Below are 21,229 nucleotides of genomic sequence, written 5' to 3'. Positions count from 1 at the left end.
TTCAATTCAAAGGTGGCAAGGTCTCGACTATATAAGAGATTTTTTATTTTGCGTGAACCGAGCACTTGGAAGCAAAAGCACGTCAGGGTTAGTTGTTATCGCGATGTCTTGGCTTTTTGGCCTGGCCTATCAAATCCATATCAGTCCAATAACTCTTCAACTTGCATCGGGACATTGTTTATTTTCCGATCAAGATTTCATTGATACCGGGGTAAATCGAAAAGAAACCACCTCAGATTTGTTCGAGATAATTAAGAATCAGTCAAGTTGAACCACCAAATTGAAGTTGAAAGTATCTGATAGGTGACAATACCAAGGAGCACGCAATACTCCCTTTATATGGCCCATCGTGAAAGTGGGCAGCGATAATAAATTCAAGTTGTCATTGCAGAGTCTAAGCCTTAGCTCGTTCTAATCAACTCCAGGGCTCTGAATATCTCTCCATTTTTGAATGACGACTTGGTTAGATTTTATTCGCGATAGATCGTGCGGTGGCTTGGGGTGTGGGTAGCTTGTCTGACAAGAATAAGCATCTCGGCCGAGATATCGAGAAATTCAAGTTTCAGATTCAGTCCGAACTATCCTGAGATGGTTTAGCTTGGGAATTACGTGCGTCGATGTCGGAGTCTCTCCGTTAATTGATATTTCATTGCACATCCTTGAAGTGTCAACTTGAAAGTAGAAGAAGGTCGTCAATTCGAGGTTCTGCGAAACATAACACTAAGCTATTAAAAGATATTTCCTCCGAACCTTCAGCGCACTGTGAAAACTTTTGATCTTCGGATAGCCATCATCATTATCTTTTTTTTCCCTTTCCTTTTCCATTCCCGCCGCCCATTTGGTACGGTGCGGGGTCCCAGTTTGGGATACCCCCGGAAGAGGAGAATTCCATCGCTACTTGTGCTGGACGATCAACTGTTCCTCTCCGTACGAAGTGATGTCGTATCCATTCTCCTCCAGATATGCCTTGAAGCGGGCGTCCTCGGTTTCAAGTTCTCGAGACATATCCGGGACGAGAAACCAAGTGATCAAGGCACCGACGATACAAAAGGCAGAGCCGATGAGAAAAACAGCCTGTTGACCTTTCTGCGTCGTGTGGAAGCGGTGTTGAATGGGCGCGAACACTTCAATACCAATCGAGGCCCCAGCCTTTCCTACCGCGGCCGCACATCCCAGAAAGTGACCACGAAGGGGAGTCGGGAACGATTCCGAGCCACATAGGAATGTTGCAACTCCGGGTCCCATCTCACCCAGGGCCTGGAAAATACCGTACATCACCACGAAGAGTGGGAAGATAGATTGAATGGGATGCAGGGCGCCTCCAATGATGAATCCCCAGATAGCCCAGAGGAAAAATCCCAGGGCCATAGTCTGCTTGCGACCAATGCGATCCATCAAGTATCCGCCGAGGAAACAACCAGGAAGCTGGAAGCAATTGATGACGGTCTGCAGATACTAAGATGAGCAAAAAAGAAATCAACGACAAGGAGAGAATCCTTTCTCAACTTACCCCATAGCCAACATTCTGGATAGCGGTGTTCTTGGGGTTGAATTGCTGCACGATGGTCGAGGAAAAAAGGGAGAATGGGTAGGTGACGAAGTCATAGCAGAACCAAGCGAGGGCTAAGAGAGGAATGTAAGTGTCAGCAACTCTTCAACAACCAAGTATATAAATTTTTTTCACCTGTTCCAAGCATGGGCTTCCAGTAGCGGTGGAGGACCAGCATGTAGGGGTAGTTAGACTTAATGGCATGTTTCCGATATTGAGTGGAGTTGAGCATGCGGATTCGGAAGAAGCAAACCGCGATTGGGAGCTGGAATTATAAGAATTAGCGAGAAACAAGATTTCTGAAAGAAGGATTGGGTGGTGTGACATACGATGAAGCCCAAACCGAAACAAATGCGCCAGATGCCCTCCGAGTTATGGTGATTGTAGGCGGCCAGAACGATGACAGCGACGATTCCGGCAACAATGGCACCCTGGATTGATGTTAGCCGAGAGGTCCACTAGATGAAACTTGCAAGGATGGGTAGAGGTACCAAATCCAAGGCTGTATCAGTGGTGATGGCGACAAGAAATCCCCGACGGCGACGCAGGCCATGGGACTCATCGGCGGCCTCGGTGGCACTGGTTCCACAGACGGGATACTCGCCGCCAGCTCCGAAGCCAGCAATGCCTCTCGCGACGATCATCATCCAGAACATTCCCAGCTCGGAGGTTCCGTGAGAGGCGGTGGACAGGACCAGGCCCAGAACCAAGAAGAGAGTGGTGGCCAGAATACCGGTTCGACGGCCGACGCGATCTATCAGGATGCCGAAGAAGATCATGCCGAAGATCTCGCCGATCAAGTAGGAGTTGGTGAGACGGGCCTTGATGGTGGAGGACATGCCATATTTGTAGCTGGGAAAGTCAGTGGGATTTCATATAGATATTGGAGGAATGAATGAATGGAGAGAACACACAGATTGGTGAAGAGAGGCATCATGTAGCCAACTTGGAGCGTTAAGATTAGCTTGGAGCAAGAGATGGTATGGTAGCCAAGGGGATAAGGCATACTGGAATGGGCATTGTAGCCATCACTGGCAAGGGCGAGACCGGCGATGAAGACGTTGAAGATACCGGAGGATTTGCGCTGGGGGGCTTGTTCAAGATCCCAATCTTCCTGATGTTGATGATTCTTGGAATCATCCATTTTCATGATGGAGTCGCTGGGAGAGTTTTCCATGGTGATGGGAGAGGAAGAGGGAGAGATGAAGAGAGATCATGTTGATGCAACGTAGTAAACAGTAGATAGAGTATACTTGCATGCTGCTGCTTAGCTATACTATAAGCTCAAGGTATACCCGTATAGTGAGTATGGCTTACATAACCGTGATAGCTCTGGCCAATGGGAGCGGAGAGACCGAACACGGGGCACTCACAATACCCCGTGGGACATTCTCCTACCGAGTATACTGTCAAGTGTGTAGTATAGTGAATGGTCCCACCTTCCTCACTTCATTTCCGCACCTTCCTCTACTCTAATTCCCCAGGGCTAACCCTTTTAGGTTAGCCCTGGTTAGCCCTGGTAATCCTGGTAACCCTGGTTCACTCTATACAAACCATAGCTGCTCAATACGTTTGGCTCTGGGGCCTTATAGAGCCTGATAGACCCTTTTGGTAGCTACCCTTGTACCTTAGTTCACAGTTTAGGGTTATCCAATCGGGTCAGATAGCCTCACCATGTGCTATGTTTGCTGTCTTTTGCTTTTGCACAATCTGACAAGCTCTCAGTTCCACACTTTCACTCTTCCATAGATCCCATAGTCCATAGAATCTCAACAGCCCTTGAGGTACAGGTACAGGTACTACTATTAGTGGTAACTAGTATCTAATATTAGAGCTAGTATATAGTATCTACTAGCACCAGAGCATATACTATTCCATTTACTACCTTAAGGTTATAAATGGAATCCCTGGATACAGAAGGTGTAACTTGAAAAATGTAGTATACTACTAGTAGTAGTCTAGCACGTACCGAGCATCTCGCTCAGCGCCGACTTCTCATCAGAGGTCACCGTCAAGTTATACGTCGACTTTACCTTAACCCACATCTCCGCGTACGTGCAGTAATAAGATGCTATTCGAATGTTAGAACATGTTCCATATACATGAACTGGGACTGAACGTGAATTCCATACCAAGTGGAGGCTTCCACTCTTCAGGGCCCTTGTCTCCCTTGGCCGAGTTCACGTTGTCCGTGACTGCCAGCAGCTGCGGGTGAGTGAGATCGTTTGCAAATGCTTGTCTATCAGCAGTCGTCCATTCAGAGGCTCCGGACTATCAGAAGTTGGTTAACACTTGGACGCAAGTTATTTCCACCCAACAATATCCAGAATTTGAAGACCGATGCCTACCTTCCAGGCATTGGACAAGGGGACAACATGATCAATGTCCAGATCACTGGCAGCAGTCCAGGTGGCTCCGTCGTATGGCGAGATCCATTTCCCACTGCTGGTAGAGCAGCTGCTACTATCTTGAACCACGCCGGTGCCGTCTCTCTTCAGCACAACATCGCGCGTGTCGCAGCCACTGGAGGTCGAGGTGAGAATTTTTAAAATATTCGATGCCAGAGTCTCGCTACTTACCTCCCTTGGGAAATCCAGTGTGGAAATTTGGCTCGGGAGTAGCCGTCTTGGGACCCCTGAGCAGCGACTGTCAGGTCTCCCAGCTCAGTTTTGGCTGTCGACGCCGATGGAATCCCTGGGGCAGTTGGTATGCCAATAACCAGAGGCGACTGGATCAAAGCGAGGGCGACAAGAGCCTTCACTGTTATGGATGCCATCACCATATTGGATGTTCAATCGTTGAACAGTACACTACCGTTTGAGATGAAACAAGAAAGAATTGGGAGGCAAGTGGAATGTCGCAAGCCCCGATGAAGAATGAAGAGTGCCCAGCCTTTTCTTTTTTTCTTTCTCTTTGAGCTCTCGATGAACTTAAGATCCTTTTAACCCATTAAACGTCCTCAACTGCTCCTCCCCCTGCGATTGTTTCGTATTTGGAGTTTTTGATTGCGTTGTAACCTCGGGGCTTGGCCTCGGAGCTTGGCGCTGCACGATGAGGGCGTGTGGTGGTTTCAGTGGACCAGCTGCAATTCTGTTGATATGCCTCGATCCAATGAACTCGTATCCATAAAAGAGATCGGCAGTCCCTAGATCCGTATGGCGTTCACCTGCGCGACTCCTTTGTTGTGGTTGGATAGATTTAGTTACGACGGCCCGGGGCGAGAAGATAGGAGAGTCCCTGCATTTTCCAATTCATTCAAGTTGAAGTGCCGTATATGTATATATCTAGGCGGTCCTGTTTATGTGTACCCCAACCGTTCCATACGAGCTACTCCATATATACATCGTATTCGTAAACTCAATCTCAAAGCACGCCGCGAGCGAACTGCCATGCAACCGAAATGGGAACCTTGAGCTGCTTGGCCGCGTTATACACCCATTCGGGTTCGCGGAGAAATTGACGCGCCATCAAGACTGCGTCCGCTTTAGGCTCATAGCCCGAAAGAACGGACTCGGTGGCCAGGGCTTCATCCGCGCCCTCCACAATGTGTCGGGCGGCGTCGGCCTCCGTGATAAAACCGACGGCTCCCACGAGGGTCGTCTGACCGGCTGCGCGGATCGCCTTGCGCAGCTCCCCCCGCGAGGTCAATTTGGTAGTTCGTATGGGGTTGAAGCCTCTGGTCTTTGTGATTCCCGCCTGAACTGACGTCCAAAAGATCCACCTCCAGCTCCGGGAGGAGCTTTGCTAGTTCGACCGAGGATGGCATATCCCAGCTGCCAGTCTGCGCGGCGACCGGCTCTTCCTCTAGCCATTCTGTTGCGCTGATCCGGAGGAACAATGGGGTACCGACTGGGACAGCAGCTCGAATCGCAGCTGCGACTTCTTGAACGATGCGGATTCGGTTCTCGAAGCTGCCACCGTATCTGTCACTACGACGATTGGTGACTGGGCTCAAGAATTCATGAAGCAGGTAGCCGTGGGCAGCATGAATCTCGATCAGATCCACCCCAGATTGAACGGCTAGCTTGGCACTTCTGCCAAAAGCTTGCACGACCTCCTCGACTTCAGCGGTGCTGAGCTCCCGAGGTGGCCAATACTTCACATCGCCCGGCGCCCAGATGTGCTCTTCACCCCCGGACGGCCCGACCACGTTTGACGGCCAGCCCCCAACGCTTTCGTCAGCTTTGATGCTACTCCTCTTTCCCTCGGAAGATAGCCAGGGAGCGACTGTACTCGCTTTCCGACCGGCGTGGGCGAGTTGAATGCCGACCTTGGCGCCTTGACTATGTATGAAGTCAGCTACCCGACGAAGGCCCTTGAATTGTTCGGATTCCGTTCCTTCTTGCCATAGACCGGAGTCATTGGGAGAGATTCGACCATTGGGCTGGACTGCGGATGCTTCGATAATGACCAGGCCCACGCCCTTGGCAGCGAAATGGCCTAGATGGGCAATGTGGAAGTCGGTTAGCGCACCGACCGCAGGGGAGCTCGGGTCTGACTCCGTGGAGTAGGTGCACATGGGCGCCACCATAACGCGATTCTTCAAGGTCACATCACGAATCTGTAATGGACGAAACAGTGTTGGCGTATTTGGATCGTCTGGTTTCAAGGCGGCACCACCATTGTTGGCGGGGGTAAAGTAAGGATGCCCTCGGCCTTGACAAGACGAGGGGAGCGGAAAGTCGAGCCCATTTTCTTGTCTTTTTTTTTTCGGAATATGTGCAAGATGTTCGATGGATACAGGAGAAGAATCTTGGCCTACTCAAACCCGGCGATGTGCTCGGATTGTTATAGAAAAAGCGGGCTGACAAATCCACCTTTTGCCGAAAATCGCAGAAGCGGAGTTGACGCCGATGAGGTGATGAGGTGATGAAGGATGATCGGATTCGATTCGATTCAAGTCTGATTTGTGATCGATTTCCCCAGAATCATCGCCACAAAAAGTCCAGCATGTCGGCGAGTCGCCGCATTGTTCCATTGTTGGTCGCGGTCCAGAATGCCCACACTTGGCGAAGCAACAACTCCCGGTCGGGCGCGGATTTCAAATGCATTCCAATTGCGAGAAGGGGCCAGCAGTAGTAGTCGGCGTAGTAGTCCTCATCAGGCTGTAGCTGACGCACCATATCCATGCCTTCTGGAAGTAATTGGTCGATCGTCGGGGTTAATTGGACCTGCTCCAGCCCTCGCATATGTCGGAGTAACAGCCGAGATCCAAGGATATACAGCATCGGACCCAGACAGGGGCCATTCAACTTTTCTGCCGGCGGAAGAGGTGCTGCAGTCGTTTGGAGACCATCTCTATCCCGATTCATCTTTGTGGATGCGTTCTCTTCGACTAGCCCTCGGGCGTACGTCTTGATACGTTGATCCCACTGCCATAAATCTCGATCGAGCTCCCCGCGTGTTTCCATGCTAACTCCCTGACTGGCCGAGGAGCGGTAAAGACCATACACTTTATATATGCATCGGAAGAGCTGTGGCGGGAATCCAAGAACGGGGGAATCGGAATGGGACAGGGTGTTGGGGCGAAAATGCTGGCTGATGGCCTGCTCCGCCAACGACAAAGCGGTCTCGATCTCCGCGGGTTGGGCATCGCTCTCCTGAAAGGGTAAACTCGTCGCAACATGAAAGATGAAGGATTCTCGGACAAGGCGATGCATTGCGCCTTCTTGTTTGGAAGGTGAGTCGCCATCTTCGTCGCTATCGTTGTCGTAATCGCGGTTGGGATTGGCCCCCGAATTGGAATCAACAGAATAGAATGCGATTAGCTTCGCTGCTCCTATTAGATGAACTTCGACCCCTGGTGAACCTTTCGGTTTCGCACGCTGAGCGACCGAAAATTAGAAAAATCAAATCACACGTGAATACGCGCAGGGGATCCATTCAGGGGGTGCAGGTAGTCGGTCCGACTTACCTCGTAGATACACAGCATCATGATAGTTAGCATGGCGACGACCCACCGGCGTACCAGATGGGCATCATTGAGTATGTCGCGTAAACCCGCCACTGCACTGGTGTAGTGGAAACGAGCGAGCTGACGGAAGCTATCCGCACTAGTGGGCATCTCCGCGCCACAACATGCGAGGAGGGCATGCATACAGAAGGGATGACCTAGGGCGAGTATCATAGTTTCTCGATTCAGGCCATGGGTCACCGTACCATCGGTGGCGGGGCGGATGAGCTGGGGAAGAAATGTTGACCTGAGGAAATCAAACAAGGGGCCGCTGTCGGGGGTGATTGCAGGTGAATAGGTCCAGGGCAAATGGGGCACGGAAGAAGGGAACGAAGAGTTGCTCCATCTCCATCGAGAAATAGCGATTTGCCTGGACGGAGAAATCGGTTGAGGTTGATCCTGATGTTGCGATTGCCCAGTTGTACCCGTAGAGAATGGCCAGACGCAGGGTAATTTCTGCTTTGCACAATTGAGGCACTGGGCGAGAGTCTCATCACATTTCTTTTTTCTCTTGCGACCTGTGATTGTAAGGTCAGCAGCGGATCTTCAAATAACAAAAAAAAACGACAAGCAGTAAGCGACTAACACGTCAAACAGCCCGTCTTGGTTCGCAAATGGGCTGGCCGGCGTCGAGGGCGGCGATGATTGGAGGAGGTGGCGAACTTCTGGTGAGTGGCATTGTCAGGCATGTCTGCCTACTATATACCCATGGAATACATGGAATACATGGAGGTGGAGTAGTGGAGTGGAGTGGAGTGGAGGAAGAGAGAGAACTTGGGATGTCCCTGGAGGAAGATGTGGTGGAGAGCAGGTGACTTCCTCTCTTCAACCACTTCCACTCCTCTTCTCTTTCTACTTCTACTTCTAGTTCTACACTCACCCTTACCCACTTAATCTATAACTTGATTTCTTTCTGATTTCTGTGAATTGACCCGCCAAATATCAGCATAAAATACTATTCAATCCATCTACGTGCTCGCCATGCCTCGGGGAAACTCTGATCATCTTGGCCCGGCTCCATACAATTCATGATTCAGGTATCTCCTATCTCCTATTTCCTTTCTTTCCTACGCCTTGAATCAATATTGACCAGTCTCAGTATTGGTATCTATCGCCGTGTCAGTTGACCCCGGTTGTTGGCTTTGCTTGTGGTGAGGGCTTATCGCCCCGCCTGACGAGGCCTTTTCCAAATGTTGATCACCAACATCATAATCATACTATCCCTCCTCTCTACTATCTTTCTTTCTAGCCCCATCGCCATTACCGCGTTTATAAACGGGCGCATCTTTCCCCCGGGCGCCTCTCAGGATGACTTTGTATCATCGATGGTCATCTCGGGAGAGCGAACCCTGCATGTCGGCCTAGACTCAACCTCTACAATGCTACCACTCGGCGTTCAGCACTCGAACCATTTATGGTAGAATCCGTCAACTCCGAATTCGCGCTGAGACTTGCGGTGGCTGTATCCGCAGCCACATCTGGAGCTGCTTTCGCTGCCTTTGCTCAATATTGGACAGGTAGTTTACGAACTGACCTGCAAGCGGACTTTGTAGTTCTGGGTATGAATTGGAATGCAGTTAGGCCGCTGGATGGCAGTGTCCTCCAGACATGGTACAAGGGAGTTGAAGTCTTCGATGCAGACTGCGAGTGAAAGAAGATGAGGACTGGCAAGTTTATACATCCAAAATTGAAGAAATGCCCCCAAATTGTGTTCTATGTATGAACTTTCTCTGTTTCTCTTCCTCCAGAACTCAGCCTCTTAGGTATCATGATGCCTAGGTATCTTTCAGTCCCAGTCATGGTCACTAACTCTGTCAAACCAGCTGTGTGACATTTCGTGTAACAACTTATACTCTCCCGACACATCCGCATTCCAAGTGACGGCCCTCGAAGAATGAGCCTTCCCACAAATGAGACCCGATCGTGCAAACCCTGGCGGAAGATGACAATGGCTCATCTTCAAGGATTGCGACCTGTATCATCGGCCTTCACTTCTTAAGGTTTAACATCGTCGTCCTCTGCCTCCCCCATATCCTCCTCCGGGTCCTCTACCGCCACCATAACCACCATAACCACCGCCTGGGGGTCCACCCCAACCTCCTTGTCCAAACCCCCCGCCACCCATGCCCATCCCGCCACCGTAGTGTCGACGTGGAGGGGGGCCTGTAGCCTCCCATTCCTCCCATTCCCATTCCACCTCCATAGTGATGTCTGCGCGGAGGTGGGCCGAATCCGCCCATACCCATGCCCATGCCCATGGGGTGTCGGCGACGTGGGAATGACATGCAAAGACCCATTTCGTAGTTCTGTCGGGCTGCGTTGGTTCTGTTCGGGCAGAAAGGAGGATCTTGATATATAGCAATAAATAGTGTGGATGGGTTTATTTCAGTCAAGCGTCGAGTGGCTATGGCGGTCTTTTTTTATACTAGGGTCGTGTACGTCATTTGCCTCGAGTTTGCAAGTATTATCCAGCTGGACCATGGCTGGAAAAAGTCACTCTCTACAGCCACGTGCGTATTCCAATCGCGGACAAATAATGAGCATGTATTTGTACTAGTAGTATACCTAGTTTCCAATGTTTTCGTTGCTGTTGGAATGAGCGAGTGAGACTGCCATGACCGCCGCGTCACCAACTTAAATATCCTCAAGGACCAGCGATCAGTAAATGTACTTGAAATCCACAGCACCGTCACCGGTTTGAACGCGACGAGTATCTTCTTTCTCCCCGTTGATAATTTTCTCCTTCATCATATTCTCGCGCCGCAAGTAGAAACCGAAGCCGGTCACGGTGATCTGCGCCACGGCCAGCGAGCCTAACGAGAAACCGTTCCCAAGCACATATGGGGCCTGTCGATATACCTGGCCTGCCACAATTCCGGCACAGTTTCCAATTGTCTGCTGAAGTCCGATCTCCAGTGCTCTTCGATATTGCGGTGCGATGTTGACGTTCAACCAAGCAACATTCAGACCGACTGCGGTGTAGGTTGTGATGCCGATCAAGAAGGTTGCGAAGTATTGTACTGCCGTATTCTCGACTGTGAGTAGTAGGATATACCCGACAATGCCGAAGATATTTGTCGTGAAGATATAAGAAGCAAACTTGGAATACCGGTCGGAACAAAACGCAATCGCAATAAAGATGAGTGCGGACCAGATATACACCGGCACAGTCAACACGTTGCTCATGAGTGAATCGTACCCCATACCCTGCAAAATTGTGGGTAGGAAAGTGCTGAAGCCGTACAATAGGATATCTTGACAGAATTGAATGACTCCGGAAAAAAGGAGTTTGGGATCACGCAGAGCAATTCGCATCTCCTCCCAACTGAACTTATCACTCCCCATGTATTTGCGGCGCTGTTCATTCCGCACACGCATCATCCATCGCTCCTCTTCGTTGAGGAAATAAGCCTCTGCTGGGTTGTTCGGCAGACCGAACCAGATCAGAATCGCACATGCCGCACTGAAGAGGCCTTCAATAATGTAAACCCATCTTCAGTCACTGTTAGCTTCAAGATCTTCTTTTTCGTTTCCCAGTCTTCAGTTAATCTCTAAACTTACCTCCATCCTGCTTTCCCTCCAATTCCGTCCATATGCAACAGTCCATAAGCAAGAAGGCCGCCAACAGCACCTGATATAGCCGCACAGCTCATCAGATAGGATACACGTTTGGCTTGCTCTTCACGTCGGTATACCATTGTCAGGTATAGATTGAGGCATGGGAATAACCCTGCCTCGCAGGCACCCAGAATCAGACGAGTCGCATAAAGCGAGCCCACTGATTCAATGAAGCCCGTGAAAATTGTTGTCAAAGACCATACGATACAGAGACCGGTGAGAATATTCCGCGGGGTCAACTTTTTCATCAAGACAGCCCAGGGAGCTTCGAAAATTACATATGTAACGTAAAAGATCGAGACTGCGATAGAAAATTCGCTATCCGAAGCGTTGATATCCTCCGGCATGTGGGCCACCTTGACATTTCCTGTCATTCGATCAGTTTTGTGCTCTGGATTCATGGACAAGAAAATATTGAGTGTAGGTCGTACCAATATTCGAACGATCCAAAAAGCAGGATAGGTAAGTAAGCATGATGATGGGCACAAAGGCCATATCCAACTTGACTAAGAGCTTTTGCTCTTTTTGCGGGTCAAGCACCACGTCCAGGGCCTCACCAGCGCAGGTCTCGTCCGTCATTTCACGGTCGATCTCTTTTTGAACGGAGAGCCTCCCCTCAAGGGCCACCTCATCTTGTGTATTAGTATGATGCATCTGTGAATCCTCTTCGTCGATGAAACAATCAGCTTCAAAGAAAGGGATGGAAGTCAGATACTCCTCGTAACGCAACCTTGAAATCGGGTCGTGCAACGGCGTGGAGCGACTAGATAGCCACAACGGTAAATTGAGGTTTCAAGTATAATAAATTACTTGAAAATGACTAGCTGGAGAATCTTATCATATCTCTGCAGAGATACAATCAAGATAATACAATCCTTAGGTTGGGGTTGTGATAAGTCCGGATTTCCTCCGCCGATGCCCTTTGGATCGGCCCGACGGCAAGCGATGATAAGAGACCCCAACCACCAACAATGGCCTGATTTGCCACTGCTTCCCTTCTTTGACCCCGCTTTGACATGCGGATCCCTTCTACTTGGGGCAGGATAAGGTCCCCGCCCTTTGCACATATTCTTATTGGCCAATAATGACTGATTGAGGTACCGGATTGCGGAGAACCCCCGACCTTCCCCAGGCCATCGGCAAGTGGAACCCGACGGAGGAGATACGATGGAATGGGATGAAGATGGGAGGAAATATTGATAACCGAGGTAGTTGATTTAGAGTGTATCACCGGCAGGTCTGCAGAACTATACACTTCAAGTTATCAACCATCATCATAATGGGCAGTATCGTCACATCGCAAGAGGCTCGACTTTTATGTCGCGAGAATCGTCTCACCAACACGGCCGGAGTCGCGCCCGGATATCTGCAGGCTAATCTTCTCGTCTTGCCAGCAAAATATGCTGCTGATTTCCACGACCTTTGTCTGCGTAACCCAGTCTCATGTCCCTTGCTAGGGAGAACTTCGCTTCCTGGGGATCCCCACGCCGTTCAGCCTGACGGATGTATCCACGCCTCCGATTTCGACATTCGCACCGATTTTCCCAAGTATCGTGTGTATCTAAACGGTCAATATATAGAAAGTCGTCGAGATATTTGTGACCTATGGGCTTCCGACCACGTAGGGTTTTTGATTGGCTGCTCATTTTCCTTCGAGGACGCGTTGACGGCTGCTGGTTTACAGCCACGACATCAAAGATCCAAATCCATTGTTGCCATGTACCGGTCAACGATCCCACTCCTTCCAGCAGGGGTTTTTACAGGTGGTCGCTGTATCGTGTCGATGCGGCCCTATCGCCTAGAACAAATTGCCCACGTCCGGGAGGTCACTCGACCATTCCTTTCAACCCACGGCGAGCCGGTGGCCTGGGGATGGGATGGAGCAAAGGAGCTGGGTATCACCGATATTGATCAACCAGACTTTGGCCAGCCACAGGTCTTTGAAGAGGGAGAAATACCTGTTTTCTGGGTAAGTTCTGCTAATACAAGTACACGCCTATCCAATTCAACTGCTAACTATCTCTCAAAGGCGTGTGGGGTGACACCACAAATCGCGGTTGAGTCTGCTGGAGCAAAAGTAGATGGTTTAGTGTTTGCGCATGAGCCAGGACATATGCTGATTACCGACTGGACCGTTAATGATTTACAGAGACTGCGGCCCGGTATCATTTAGCCGTGAGATCGCATGGAGGATGGATTGAGAATTTCCTAAAACCTGAGAAGTTAAGGAATTTACATATTATCACAATTTTTAATCAGCTACCTAGGTACATAATATATTAAATTTAAGAGCATTTCACGAAATTAACTCCGTTCTCCCAGAAAATATCTTTTGAGGGACTCGGATACTCATCAACTTGAACCATTCAGGTTGGCCTCGTTAAATTGAGATAAAGCTGGGAAATAAAGCGCTCTTCGGGGATCTGAAGGTCCTCTAGTGCTATGAGAAATTCACTGAACGATCTCACTAAAAGCAATCCTTCATAACACTTGACAGCCCTGCTCCGTAATCAAACATGAAGCCACCGTTCGGCATCTGCTGCCAGGAACCGTCATCCACCGCCGGGCCGGTTCCGACTCCCATGATTTGATCTTCCAAATTTCCCACCGCTTCGAACCACTCCATCAGCTCTTGGGTCATCTGTGCACCATCCAGGGGAGTTTGGCTATAGTTGCTAGACGCAGTGTCTGGGACAGATGTTCCATGCGGATTTAATGTTCTACCAGTGCCATCTTCGGCACCCGTTCGACTTGCTGGGTGAAGTTTCTGTACCCCGAGTCCCAGCTCAGGCCCGAGCTGACGAAGACTTCGGATGGACCTCCAGAGTCGCCGGGAGATGTACGACTTGGTGGAAAATCCTTTGACGAGCTCCAATGCCCAATAGAATTCTTCTTTACATGAGCTGCTGAACTGGGCCGGAGCTTGCGCAACGGCGAGGAACAGAACGGCCAATGCAGATACCAGGAACCAGTTGAAAGCCACTTGTTGAAGCTGATAAATATTAGAAGTCTCATTGAGGCGGGTGATGAATCTGATAGTGTCTTTTGCAATGTCAACCACTGTCTCGGCCTCGCCAGGATATCGGGTGATGTGACCAGCGGTATGCAGGACTGGTCGATGTATCAGCATTCGTAGCTGATTTGCACGCAAATAAAGTAGGGCACGAAGTCGTTGGAAGCTTCGTGGACCTTTCAGAGCAGTATTGGACTCCGGAGTGCCGGGGTGATCAAGTCGTAATGAGTCCGGGATCGTGCGTGCCCAGTTCAATACTTGCCAGTCCAGGTAGTTCATCTCATCCTTTTTGATCTCATTTGTATTGTTGAAAGCAGAGATAAACTTCCACACCTTGGCAGCCATACGGCTATATCGAATCATAACGCGAAGATATGGGGTCTTCTCTTCGGGCTCAGGAAGCCAGGGGTCAATATCACTATCCTCCAGAGAGAAAGGCATGCCAGTTCCAAAACTCCAACGCATATCGAGGATGTAGATAGACCAAAAGAGCCGGAGTATGCGATTCTTTCCAGCAGCTAGGATTGCGGGTTGATTCAGTGTCTCCCGGCGGTGCAGGCCCTTTTCCAGAGACATGCGTTCCACAATTCCAATAGTCCGCCACGCTAGAGTCTCCTCGTCCATCTGAAAATAGAATATTGACTGCAAAAATGTAAGTAGAATGGACCAATATAGTTTCGGGACTCTACAAACCACAAGCGTAAGGAAAATAATGCTTTTAATCTCCGGCGGGCCCCAGACACAGTTATCCTGCACCTCCCTCACACTGTCAAAAAGCGAAATGGCCTGCTCACTGCGTCCACTAGCCTCGGCGGTCAGCGCACATGCAAACACGAGGCGAAGAATGTAGATATCCTCCTGGTCGAGGGCATGAGCTTCATTTAATTGAATGCTAGAACCCAGTGTCTGGTCCATGACACCGTAGAGGATATCGACCTGGTCCAAGAGCTCCGACAGTTCTAAGACTGGGTACATGATCCCCATCTCCTCTTCATAAACTCGGCAGAGTCGGAGTGCTTCAGCCTTGGGTAAAGCCCACAGGGGGTCTACTGCCTGACGGAGCTCCATGTCACGGTGTGGAGCAGATGGTGACGCCAGTGGAGATGGTTCTTGCGCGAAATCTCCCTCTTCGGCTACCTCTTCTTGATGCTCCACAATACCTCGACGCTGCAAACTCGATTTCGCGAGATCGAAGCCAAAGGCAGACGTTGTCGGACCCTGGAAAGAAGCTTCTCTAGCGGTTGACATCCGCCGAAGTCCTCGCTGTGAATACAATAGCCTGTCGGATGCCATTCCCCCCGGTCCAAGAATGCTCGGACGCCTCGCGCCCATGGGCGAACTGTAGCTGTGGGCGATGGACCGGACAGCCGCAGACAGATTGGCAATCTGGTCTTGCATTGATCTCATGTGATCAAAGAGTCGCTCGAAATTTCTGCGGTCGGCATGATTAGCTTTCCCGATATTCTTTGCCATGCTTTTAGTAGTGAAAAGTGACATACTCGTGCTCACTGAGACTATCGCGCTGAGCATTCTCGACGTAAACACATTCGAGGCGCTGTCGGCCACAACGCTGGCATGGAGCTTGTCCATTGCATTTGATCTTTCGGCGCTTGCATTCGTTGCTGGTTTACCGGTTAGAGGGTTGCGATTTCAGACTTGCGGAACCACATGGCCACAGGGGCAGCATACCAGGCTCTTGCAATGTACTTGCGACGTTTCTTGCGCGGGCGCTCGGGCTCATTCTCGTCCTGCGCATCATCAATTGCGGTGACCTTGTCCCACTCAGGGTCTGCAGAAGTCTGCAGAAGATTCATTCTGTGCAATCTTGAAACAGGGGATAGGTGAGAGGTGATGCACAAGTGTGGCACTAGTGTGGTAATGAGAATGAGCAATAGCGACAACCTTGGAAGGTTGGAAAAAGGGCGAAGAGGAAAGTGCGGGGAATTCCGCGCGGTGGCGCTTTTCCCCGGACTTGGCGTGGTTCAATTTTACTAGTAGTTAAGTATGGATTGATGAATTAATGGATATATGGGTATATGACGCATTTTATTGGCAGAATCTGGGAATCTATGCTACTATTACCCTAGCCACTTATATTGAAAGGATTATTCAGATAATGTTAATATGATTTATTTCCATTTATTTCCTTGTTGATTCCCCCTTTTTTCACACCGCATTTTGACTTTCTACTGTGGGCCACTTGTACCACTTGTACCACTTTGACCAAATCACTAACTAACTAGTACAATATACAACACACATGCCGTCTAATGAAATCCTCAAGGTATAATAAATGCCCTTCGCTGAGATAAAAAAAAAATAGCAAATAGAATAATGACGAAACTAAAACTAAAGCAGGAAAGATCACAGATCCTTCGTCCGTTCGTCACTCTCATCTATCCATTGCTCCAATTTCTTCGGATCGCGTGCTGTGAAGCCCACCTTGAACGGCTTTGGCTCTGTGGTTAGGGCTGTCGCAATGGAATTGCAGTCGATTGCATTGAGTATAGGCCGATCACTTGTCTGCTTTGCTGGTTGCATGTGGAAAGCAGTGATCAGACGCACAAAGGCTGTAAACAGCTCGCGATTCGCGAGATGTGAGCCGGCACACATGCGAGATCCAGCACCATAACCATAATGGGGAGTGCCAGGGGCTTCACCAAGATCGAGATAGCGCTCAGGAATGAATTTTGTTGCATCCTTGAAATGATCTTCATCGTAATCTGCCGCCCAAGCATTCTTCACAGGTGTCAGTAGAGTGTCATAAGACAATCAGATGCCAAATTATGAGGATCTTACCATGAAAAAGGTGGTGCCAGCTGGGATGGTCGCGCCATCCCACACGATGTCTTTGGTGCTTTCTCGGGGTAGACAGATTGGAATGACAGTCCAGAATCGCAGAATTTCCTTGACCAAGGCCGTGATATAAGGGACCTTCTCCTCAACCAGGCACTTCTCCCAGGCATCTCCGTCCGGATAAACTTTCATAATCTCGTCATAGGCCTTCTTCTGAATTCGTTGGCCATCTTCGGATGCGAGGTATGCAATGCCCATGATCAGGTTTCCGGGGACTGTGTCCAAGCCTGCGGAGACCATAGTCAAACAGATCGATTTCACCTCCGCTAAAAATATTGGTTAATCACTTTTTGACTTTGAGGGAACAAAGGTATGCATGTGTTATAAATACTCACCATCATTTAGCTTTGCCTCGGGGTCTTTGAGAATGTTTCCGGTAATACAAGGTTTGTCTGTGCCCTTTTCAATTTGATCTTTCAGAATGTTGAGAAGGTAGGTCAGGTACGTGTCACGGCGGGCCCGGAATTCTTGAGCCTCGTTATTCATCTTGGGGAATATGCGCAATAGCGGAATGTAGTCCTGCCAGTTGTTGGAAGTACTACGGAAGTTGGACACTCCACGCTCGACATCGACAATTTCTTTCAACAACTGATCATCCACATTTCCTTCAATGCGGAAGCCATAGTTCAGAGTCAGACTGGTATTGAGAGCAAATCGCTGGAAGTAGGCGGTGGGATTGATGTCGACGGTGCCATTCTTGCTATCGCGGTACAATTCTTTGATGCTTGAGTTGGCTTCAAGATCAATGATTGGCATGTATGACTGCACTGCAGGGCGATTCAAGGCTGTCGCGGCGGCCTTCCGACGACGCTTGCAAGATTCATCCCACGGGGAGGTTCCGATCGTGAAGCCCTGGGAGCTAGACACAACGCTGTGAAAAGTGTGGAATGTCGGGCGTGAGATTAGAGCGGATGAGTCTTTGATCCAGAGTTGGCGCACGGATTCGAAGCTGTTAGCGAAGACAATTCGCTAGGTTATAGTTAGCGTGTTACCCCTCGGCGATTTTTATTCAAAATCACTTCCATACCTTATTTCCCATGCGCACTTGAAAGACCGGGCCAAACTTCTTTGCCCATTTCCCAGTGACGGTTGCATGTTGGTCTCCAAGTTGAAGCAGGTTACCGAAGAGGGGAACACCGGGGATCTCCGGTAGACCCTTGATCTTGGGGACATCGGTGCGATTAAGATATTTGATGATAAGGTAAACGACCGTGACCACAGCAATTGCAAGCGTTTGAACGGTCATGGCGGCGAAGGGTGTGAGAATCGAGAAGAAGGGGAGCCTCCCAACTATTTAAATCAGAAATCGCGGGGAACCTGACAACCGCCAGAGTTACCCTATTTAACGCGGTTCATTATTGCATTCAAACCAATTAACATTGGCCGACGAATGGGCGCGGAGTGCGGAATGCTGATCCCGCCTCCACTTGACATTGGTCGACCCGCGCTAGGAATGGAAACAAGTGCGGGCCTCGGTGAATCAAAGCTTTGCTATGATGTAACTGGATGCAAATGGGTACAACTGCGGAATTTGGCCCGAGAAAACTGTGGGGAATCCCCAGACCGCGGGAATTTCACACCACCACTCCGCGGTCAGTGTACTAGTAATCGTACTATGAATATTTAGACGCCTCAACTGACCTGCTACTGGTACCTTTACCTATGGACTAGGTCAAATGCTATACTAATACTTCGATTGTTTGCCGGTAGAACTAGAAAGTTACAGGGCTGGTAATAGCGTACGCCCACGGATGTTGTTTACCTGGCAGTACTAGATAACTTTGGAAATTTTTCTACGATTCTTAGTTTATTCTGGACTTCGGGGACCGAGGACAATCTATTGTATATTGAAATATCACTGATCAGGGATCACTTGTAGGCTTTGCGAAGCCCTGCCTAGGTAGCGCACTGAATACGTACTGACAGTTAACTAGTAGTAGTCAAGTCCCGCCCACATCGGTCGCGTCCACATCGGAAGGACTAACTACTAGTTAACTGGTTAGTGCCCACCTCACCTCCGTCCTTGGTCCACCTCGGCAATCTGGTCAAGAGTATTTAGATAGCGAATCAAGGAGAATAGATACACTAGTAAAGAAAAATCAAGAGTTTGTTTTCACGAAATATTTAGCTCACACTGGGCATATCGCCTTCCAAGGTTGGAAATCATGCTATCCCTAACATTCTTCGTTCTATATTTAAGTTCTATATGTATCGGGCTCACATCTGCCTTCTACTTTCCTCGTTCAGAAGGGGCCAAAATGAATTCCATTAATAAATTCATTTGTCCGACAACTACAAACGTTTTCCTAGATCAGCATGACCTACAGGCGGCAATGGATCGGTTTGCACATATTTTCTACATCGAAAAAGATGTCAAGGGGGCTTTTGACCAATATGTTGCAGCAAATTATATCCAGCATAACCCAAACATCCTTGATGGGAGGAACGAAGCTATTGAAGCCCTGAAGCCATTATTCGGCCAAAAAGGGAACATATTCGAGGTAATTGGTTCTTCTCTGAAACTTATGGGAGCGATGTACTAATACTCAGCACAGGTCACGAGGGTGATGGTTGGCCCGGAGTACACAACAATTCACATCAAGGCGTTGACGGATGGTCAGGCACCCTACAATGTTTATGATGTTTATAGAACCATTGGCTCTTGCATTGTGGAACATTGGGATTGTATGGAAGAGATAGTGAACAAGACTGTTTCCAGTCACCCTTACTTTTGAATTGCGGGGCTACTGAGAACACAACATTTAGTTAAACACTGTGTATAAATCAGTAGGGGGTCTTAAACTAGTATGCAGCCAAACGATACAAGATAAATACCTAGTTTTGACGGGCATTGCAGGCACTGCCTCAGCCTCTCCTGACCTTCAAATCCACCACTATCCTCGAACTTTCTGACCAGGTGCTTCTGCACACGGCAAGGCTTTCTCGGAACCTGCAATAAGCTGCACAGATAATTCGGATGGCCCAACAGAGTAATCCCGCACCCAGCGTCAATTTTTCCTGGATCTTACCTCACCGCAAAGTGAATTTTGAAACCAAAAGAGCACAACGGGCCGTAATAACTAGCAGTGATCATCATATTTACCATCCTGAAATATTCGCACTTTCACATTCAGCTCCAGTGCAGTCACTTCGCTCTCGCTTCCTAGGAGGGAAATTAGTGACCAGACCTTGTAATCATCATCGAGTGATTTATCTGCCCAGGTGCCAAGAGAACCTAGAGGATAATATATCCCTGCCAATGACTACCTATGCCTTCAGATTCAAGTTTTGGGGCTGCTCCGTTTCAAAATGCCAGGCAGCTTCGGCAATCGATATCGGATCTTGCGAGCGCTGTCAACGCCATTATTGGGCAGACAATTTTGTTCTCCAGATCATCTCTGCAAAGTGAGTCTCTGAATACTCAAAAATTTAACTCAAATCTGATTTGATACAGACGACACCTCTTGACGACGATGCTTGGATCGCTGCTCGAACTGAAGAGGTAATGGCTCTTCGGCATAAAGTCCAAGATAAAGCTTTACTACGGATATCTTCACGTCTCCGCGGTGGCATACCAAGTGATTTAGATGTATTTGAACCCCTTAAATCTAAATAAGAGAGGTTTTAATAGCAAAGAAATAAAGTGCTATTATAAAAATATTACTTAATATGTTTAGGGCCTCCTTCCCCCTATCAATCTTGAAAAAAAAATCATTATCTTTAATTATTCTGAACACTATTCTTATTGATTACTTATTTGATCACCAATCTTCTGTACCTATTACCTAATAGGTATTTCTTGAAGCTATTCAGACCTTCCTTGTTGCTTGTAAGACCTCAGGTCTTATGGTTATATAATAGATTAATGGTTATAATAGATAAGAATACGTAAGGTAGAAAGAGAAGTAAAAATTTTTCAGATAAGGGAGAGAATATTAGTTTCTATAATAGTAGTTAAATTAATGAAGTCTATAAAGTACTAGGAAAGTAGTTTATAAAGTAGTAATATATATTCAGAGATTATATAAAACTATTAACTGTATTATAAAAACTTTCATCTAGGTTAAAAATAGAAAAGTAAGCCCTCCCAGTTATACTCTGTTAAAAGATTTCTGGGGCTTCAGGTAATTTAGGGTTAAATTATACGACTACTATAGTATATACTAATATCTAAAAGTGAAACTAGGTATAGATCTTGTACAAACTTAGAACTTCTGAAAATCTGAGATTTATTATATGA

The 21,229-nt window shown here is 48.5% G+C and overlaps 9 protein-coding genes across 9 annotated transcripts; 2 read left to right on the top strand and 7 right to left on the bottom strand.

Annotated features, from left to right (window-relative positions):
• Nucleotides 1–894: 894 nt before the first annotated feature.
• Nucleotides 895–2,726, bottom strand: N7533_003776 (Major facilitator superfamily domain general substrate transporter; the record flags this gene model as incomplete). The annotated part of the gene is made up of 7 exons (XM_057100426.1): nt 895–1,455; nt 1,511–1,623; nt 1,685–1,814; nt 1,879–1,980; nt 2,041–2,401; nt 2,464–2,494; nt 2,558–2,726. 7 exons carry the CDS (start codon nt 2,724–2,726, stop codon nt 895–897), a joined length of 1,467 nt encoding a protein of 488 aa, XP_056960056.1.
• A 781-nt stretch (nt 2,727–3,507) lies between these two features.
• N7533_003775 (HNH endonuclease family protein) lies at nt 3,508–4,331 on the bottom strand (the record flags this gene model as incomplete). Its single annotated transcript, XM_057100425.1, has 4 exons — nt 3,508–3,620; nt 3,682–3,820; nt 3,898–4,072; nt 4,129–4,331. 4 exons carry the CDS (start codon nt 4,329–4,331, stop codon nt 3,508–3,510), a joined length of 630 nt encoding a protein of 209 aa, XP_056960055.1.
• A 581-nt stretch (nt 4,332–4,912) lies between these two features.
• N7533_003774 (uncharacterized protein) lies at nt 4,913–6,241 on the bottom strand (the record flags this gene model as incomplete). Its single annotated transcript, XM_057100424.1, has 3 exons — nt 4,913–5,179; nt 5,256–6,110; nt 6,170–6,241. 3 exons carry the CDS (start codon nt 6,239–6,241, stop codon nt 4,913–4,915), a joined length of 1,194 nt encoding a protein of 397 aa, XP_056960054.1.
• Nucleotides 6,242–6,477: 236 nt separating this feature from the next.
• N7533_003773 (C6 zinc finger domain protein) lies at nt 6,478–8,191 on the bottom strand (the record flags this gene model as incomplete). The annotated part of the gene is made up of 4 exons (XM_057100423.1): nt 6,478–7,374; nt 7,464–7,730; nt 7,765–7,979; nt 8,089–8,191. The coding sequence occupies 4 exons, from the start codon at nt 8,189–8,191 to the stop codon at nt 6,478–6,480; spliced, it is 1,482 nt and encodes a 493-aa protein (XP_056960053.1).
• A 1,969-nt stretch (nt 8,192–10,160) lies between these two features.
• On the bottom strand, nt 10,161–11,699 carry N7533_003772 (uncharacterized protein; the record flags this gene model as incomplete). The annotated part of the gene is made up of 3 exons (XM_057100422.1): nt 10,161–10,995; nt 11,064–11,487; nt 11,552–11,699. 3 exons carry the CDS (start codon nt 11,697–11,699, stop codon nt 10,161–10,163), a joined length of 1,407 nt encoding a protein of 468 aa, XP_056960052.1.
• Nucleotides 11,700–12,399: 700 nt separating this feature from the next.
• On the top strand, nt 12,400–13,293 carry N7533_003771 (DUF1445 domain protein; the record flags this gene model as incomplete). Its single annotated transcript, XM_057100421.1, has 2 exons — nt 12,400–13,089; nt 13,150–13,293. 2 exons carry the CDS (start codon nt 12,400–12,402, stop codon nt 13,291–13,293), a joined length of 834 nt encoding a protein of 277 aa, XP_056960051.1.
• A 294-nt stretch (nt 13,294–13,587) lies between these two features.
• Nucleotides 13,588–15,947, bottom strand: N7533_003770 (putative C6 transcription factor; the record flags this gene model as incomplete). The annotated part of the gene is made up of 4 exons (XM_057100420.1): nt 13,588–14,775; nt 14,827–15,565; nt 15,633–15,755; nt 15,823–15,947. 4 exons carry the CDS (start codon nt 15,945–15,947, stop codon nt 13,588–13,590), a joined length of 2,175 nt encoding a protein of 724 aa, XP_056960050.1.
• A 550-nt stretch (nt 15,948–16,497) lies between these two features.
• On the bottom strand, nt 16,498–18,235 carry N7533_003769 (cytochrome P450; the record flags this gene model as incomplete). The annotated part of the gene is made up of 4 exons (XM_057100419.1): nt 16,498–16,872; nt 16,933–17,255; nt 17,325–17,958; nt 18,017–18,235. The coding sequence occupies 4 exons, from the start codon at nt 18,233–18,235 to the stop codon at nt 16,498–16,500; spliced, it is 1,551 nt and encodes a 516-aa protein (XP_056960049.1).
• A 2,013-nt stretch (nt 18,236–20,248) lies between these two features.
• N7533_003768 (uncharacterized protein) lies at nt 20,249–20,495 on the top strand (the record flags this gene model as incomplete). Its single annotated transcript, XM_057100418.1, has 2 exons — nt 20,249–20,394; nt 20,444–20,495. 2 exons carry the CDS (start codon nt 20,249–20,251, stop codon nt 20,493–20,495), a joined length of 198 nt encoding a protein of 65 aa, XP_056960048.1.
• Between the last annotated feature and the right edge of the window lie 734 nt (nt 20,496–21,229).

Source organism: Penicillium manginii (genome assembly GCF_028828005.1).
Source record: "Penicillium manginii strain IBT 31320 chromosome Unknown utg000004l:1.0-7231830.0:1.0-7236170.0, whole genome shotgun sequence".
Lineage (NCBI taxonomy): Eukaryota > Fungi > Ascomycota > Eurotiomycetes > Eurotiales > Aspergillaceae > Penicillium > Penicillium manginii.
The sequence above is the reverse complement of the archived record's forward strand: the minus strand, read 5'-3'. Positions and strand labels throughout refer to the sequence as shown.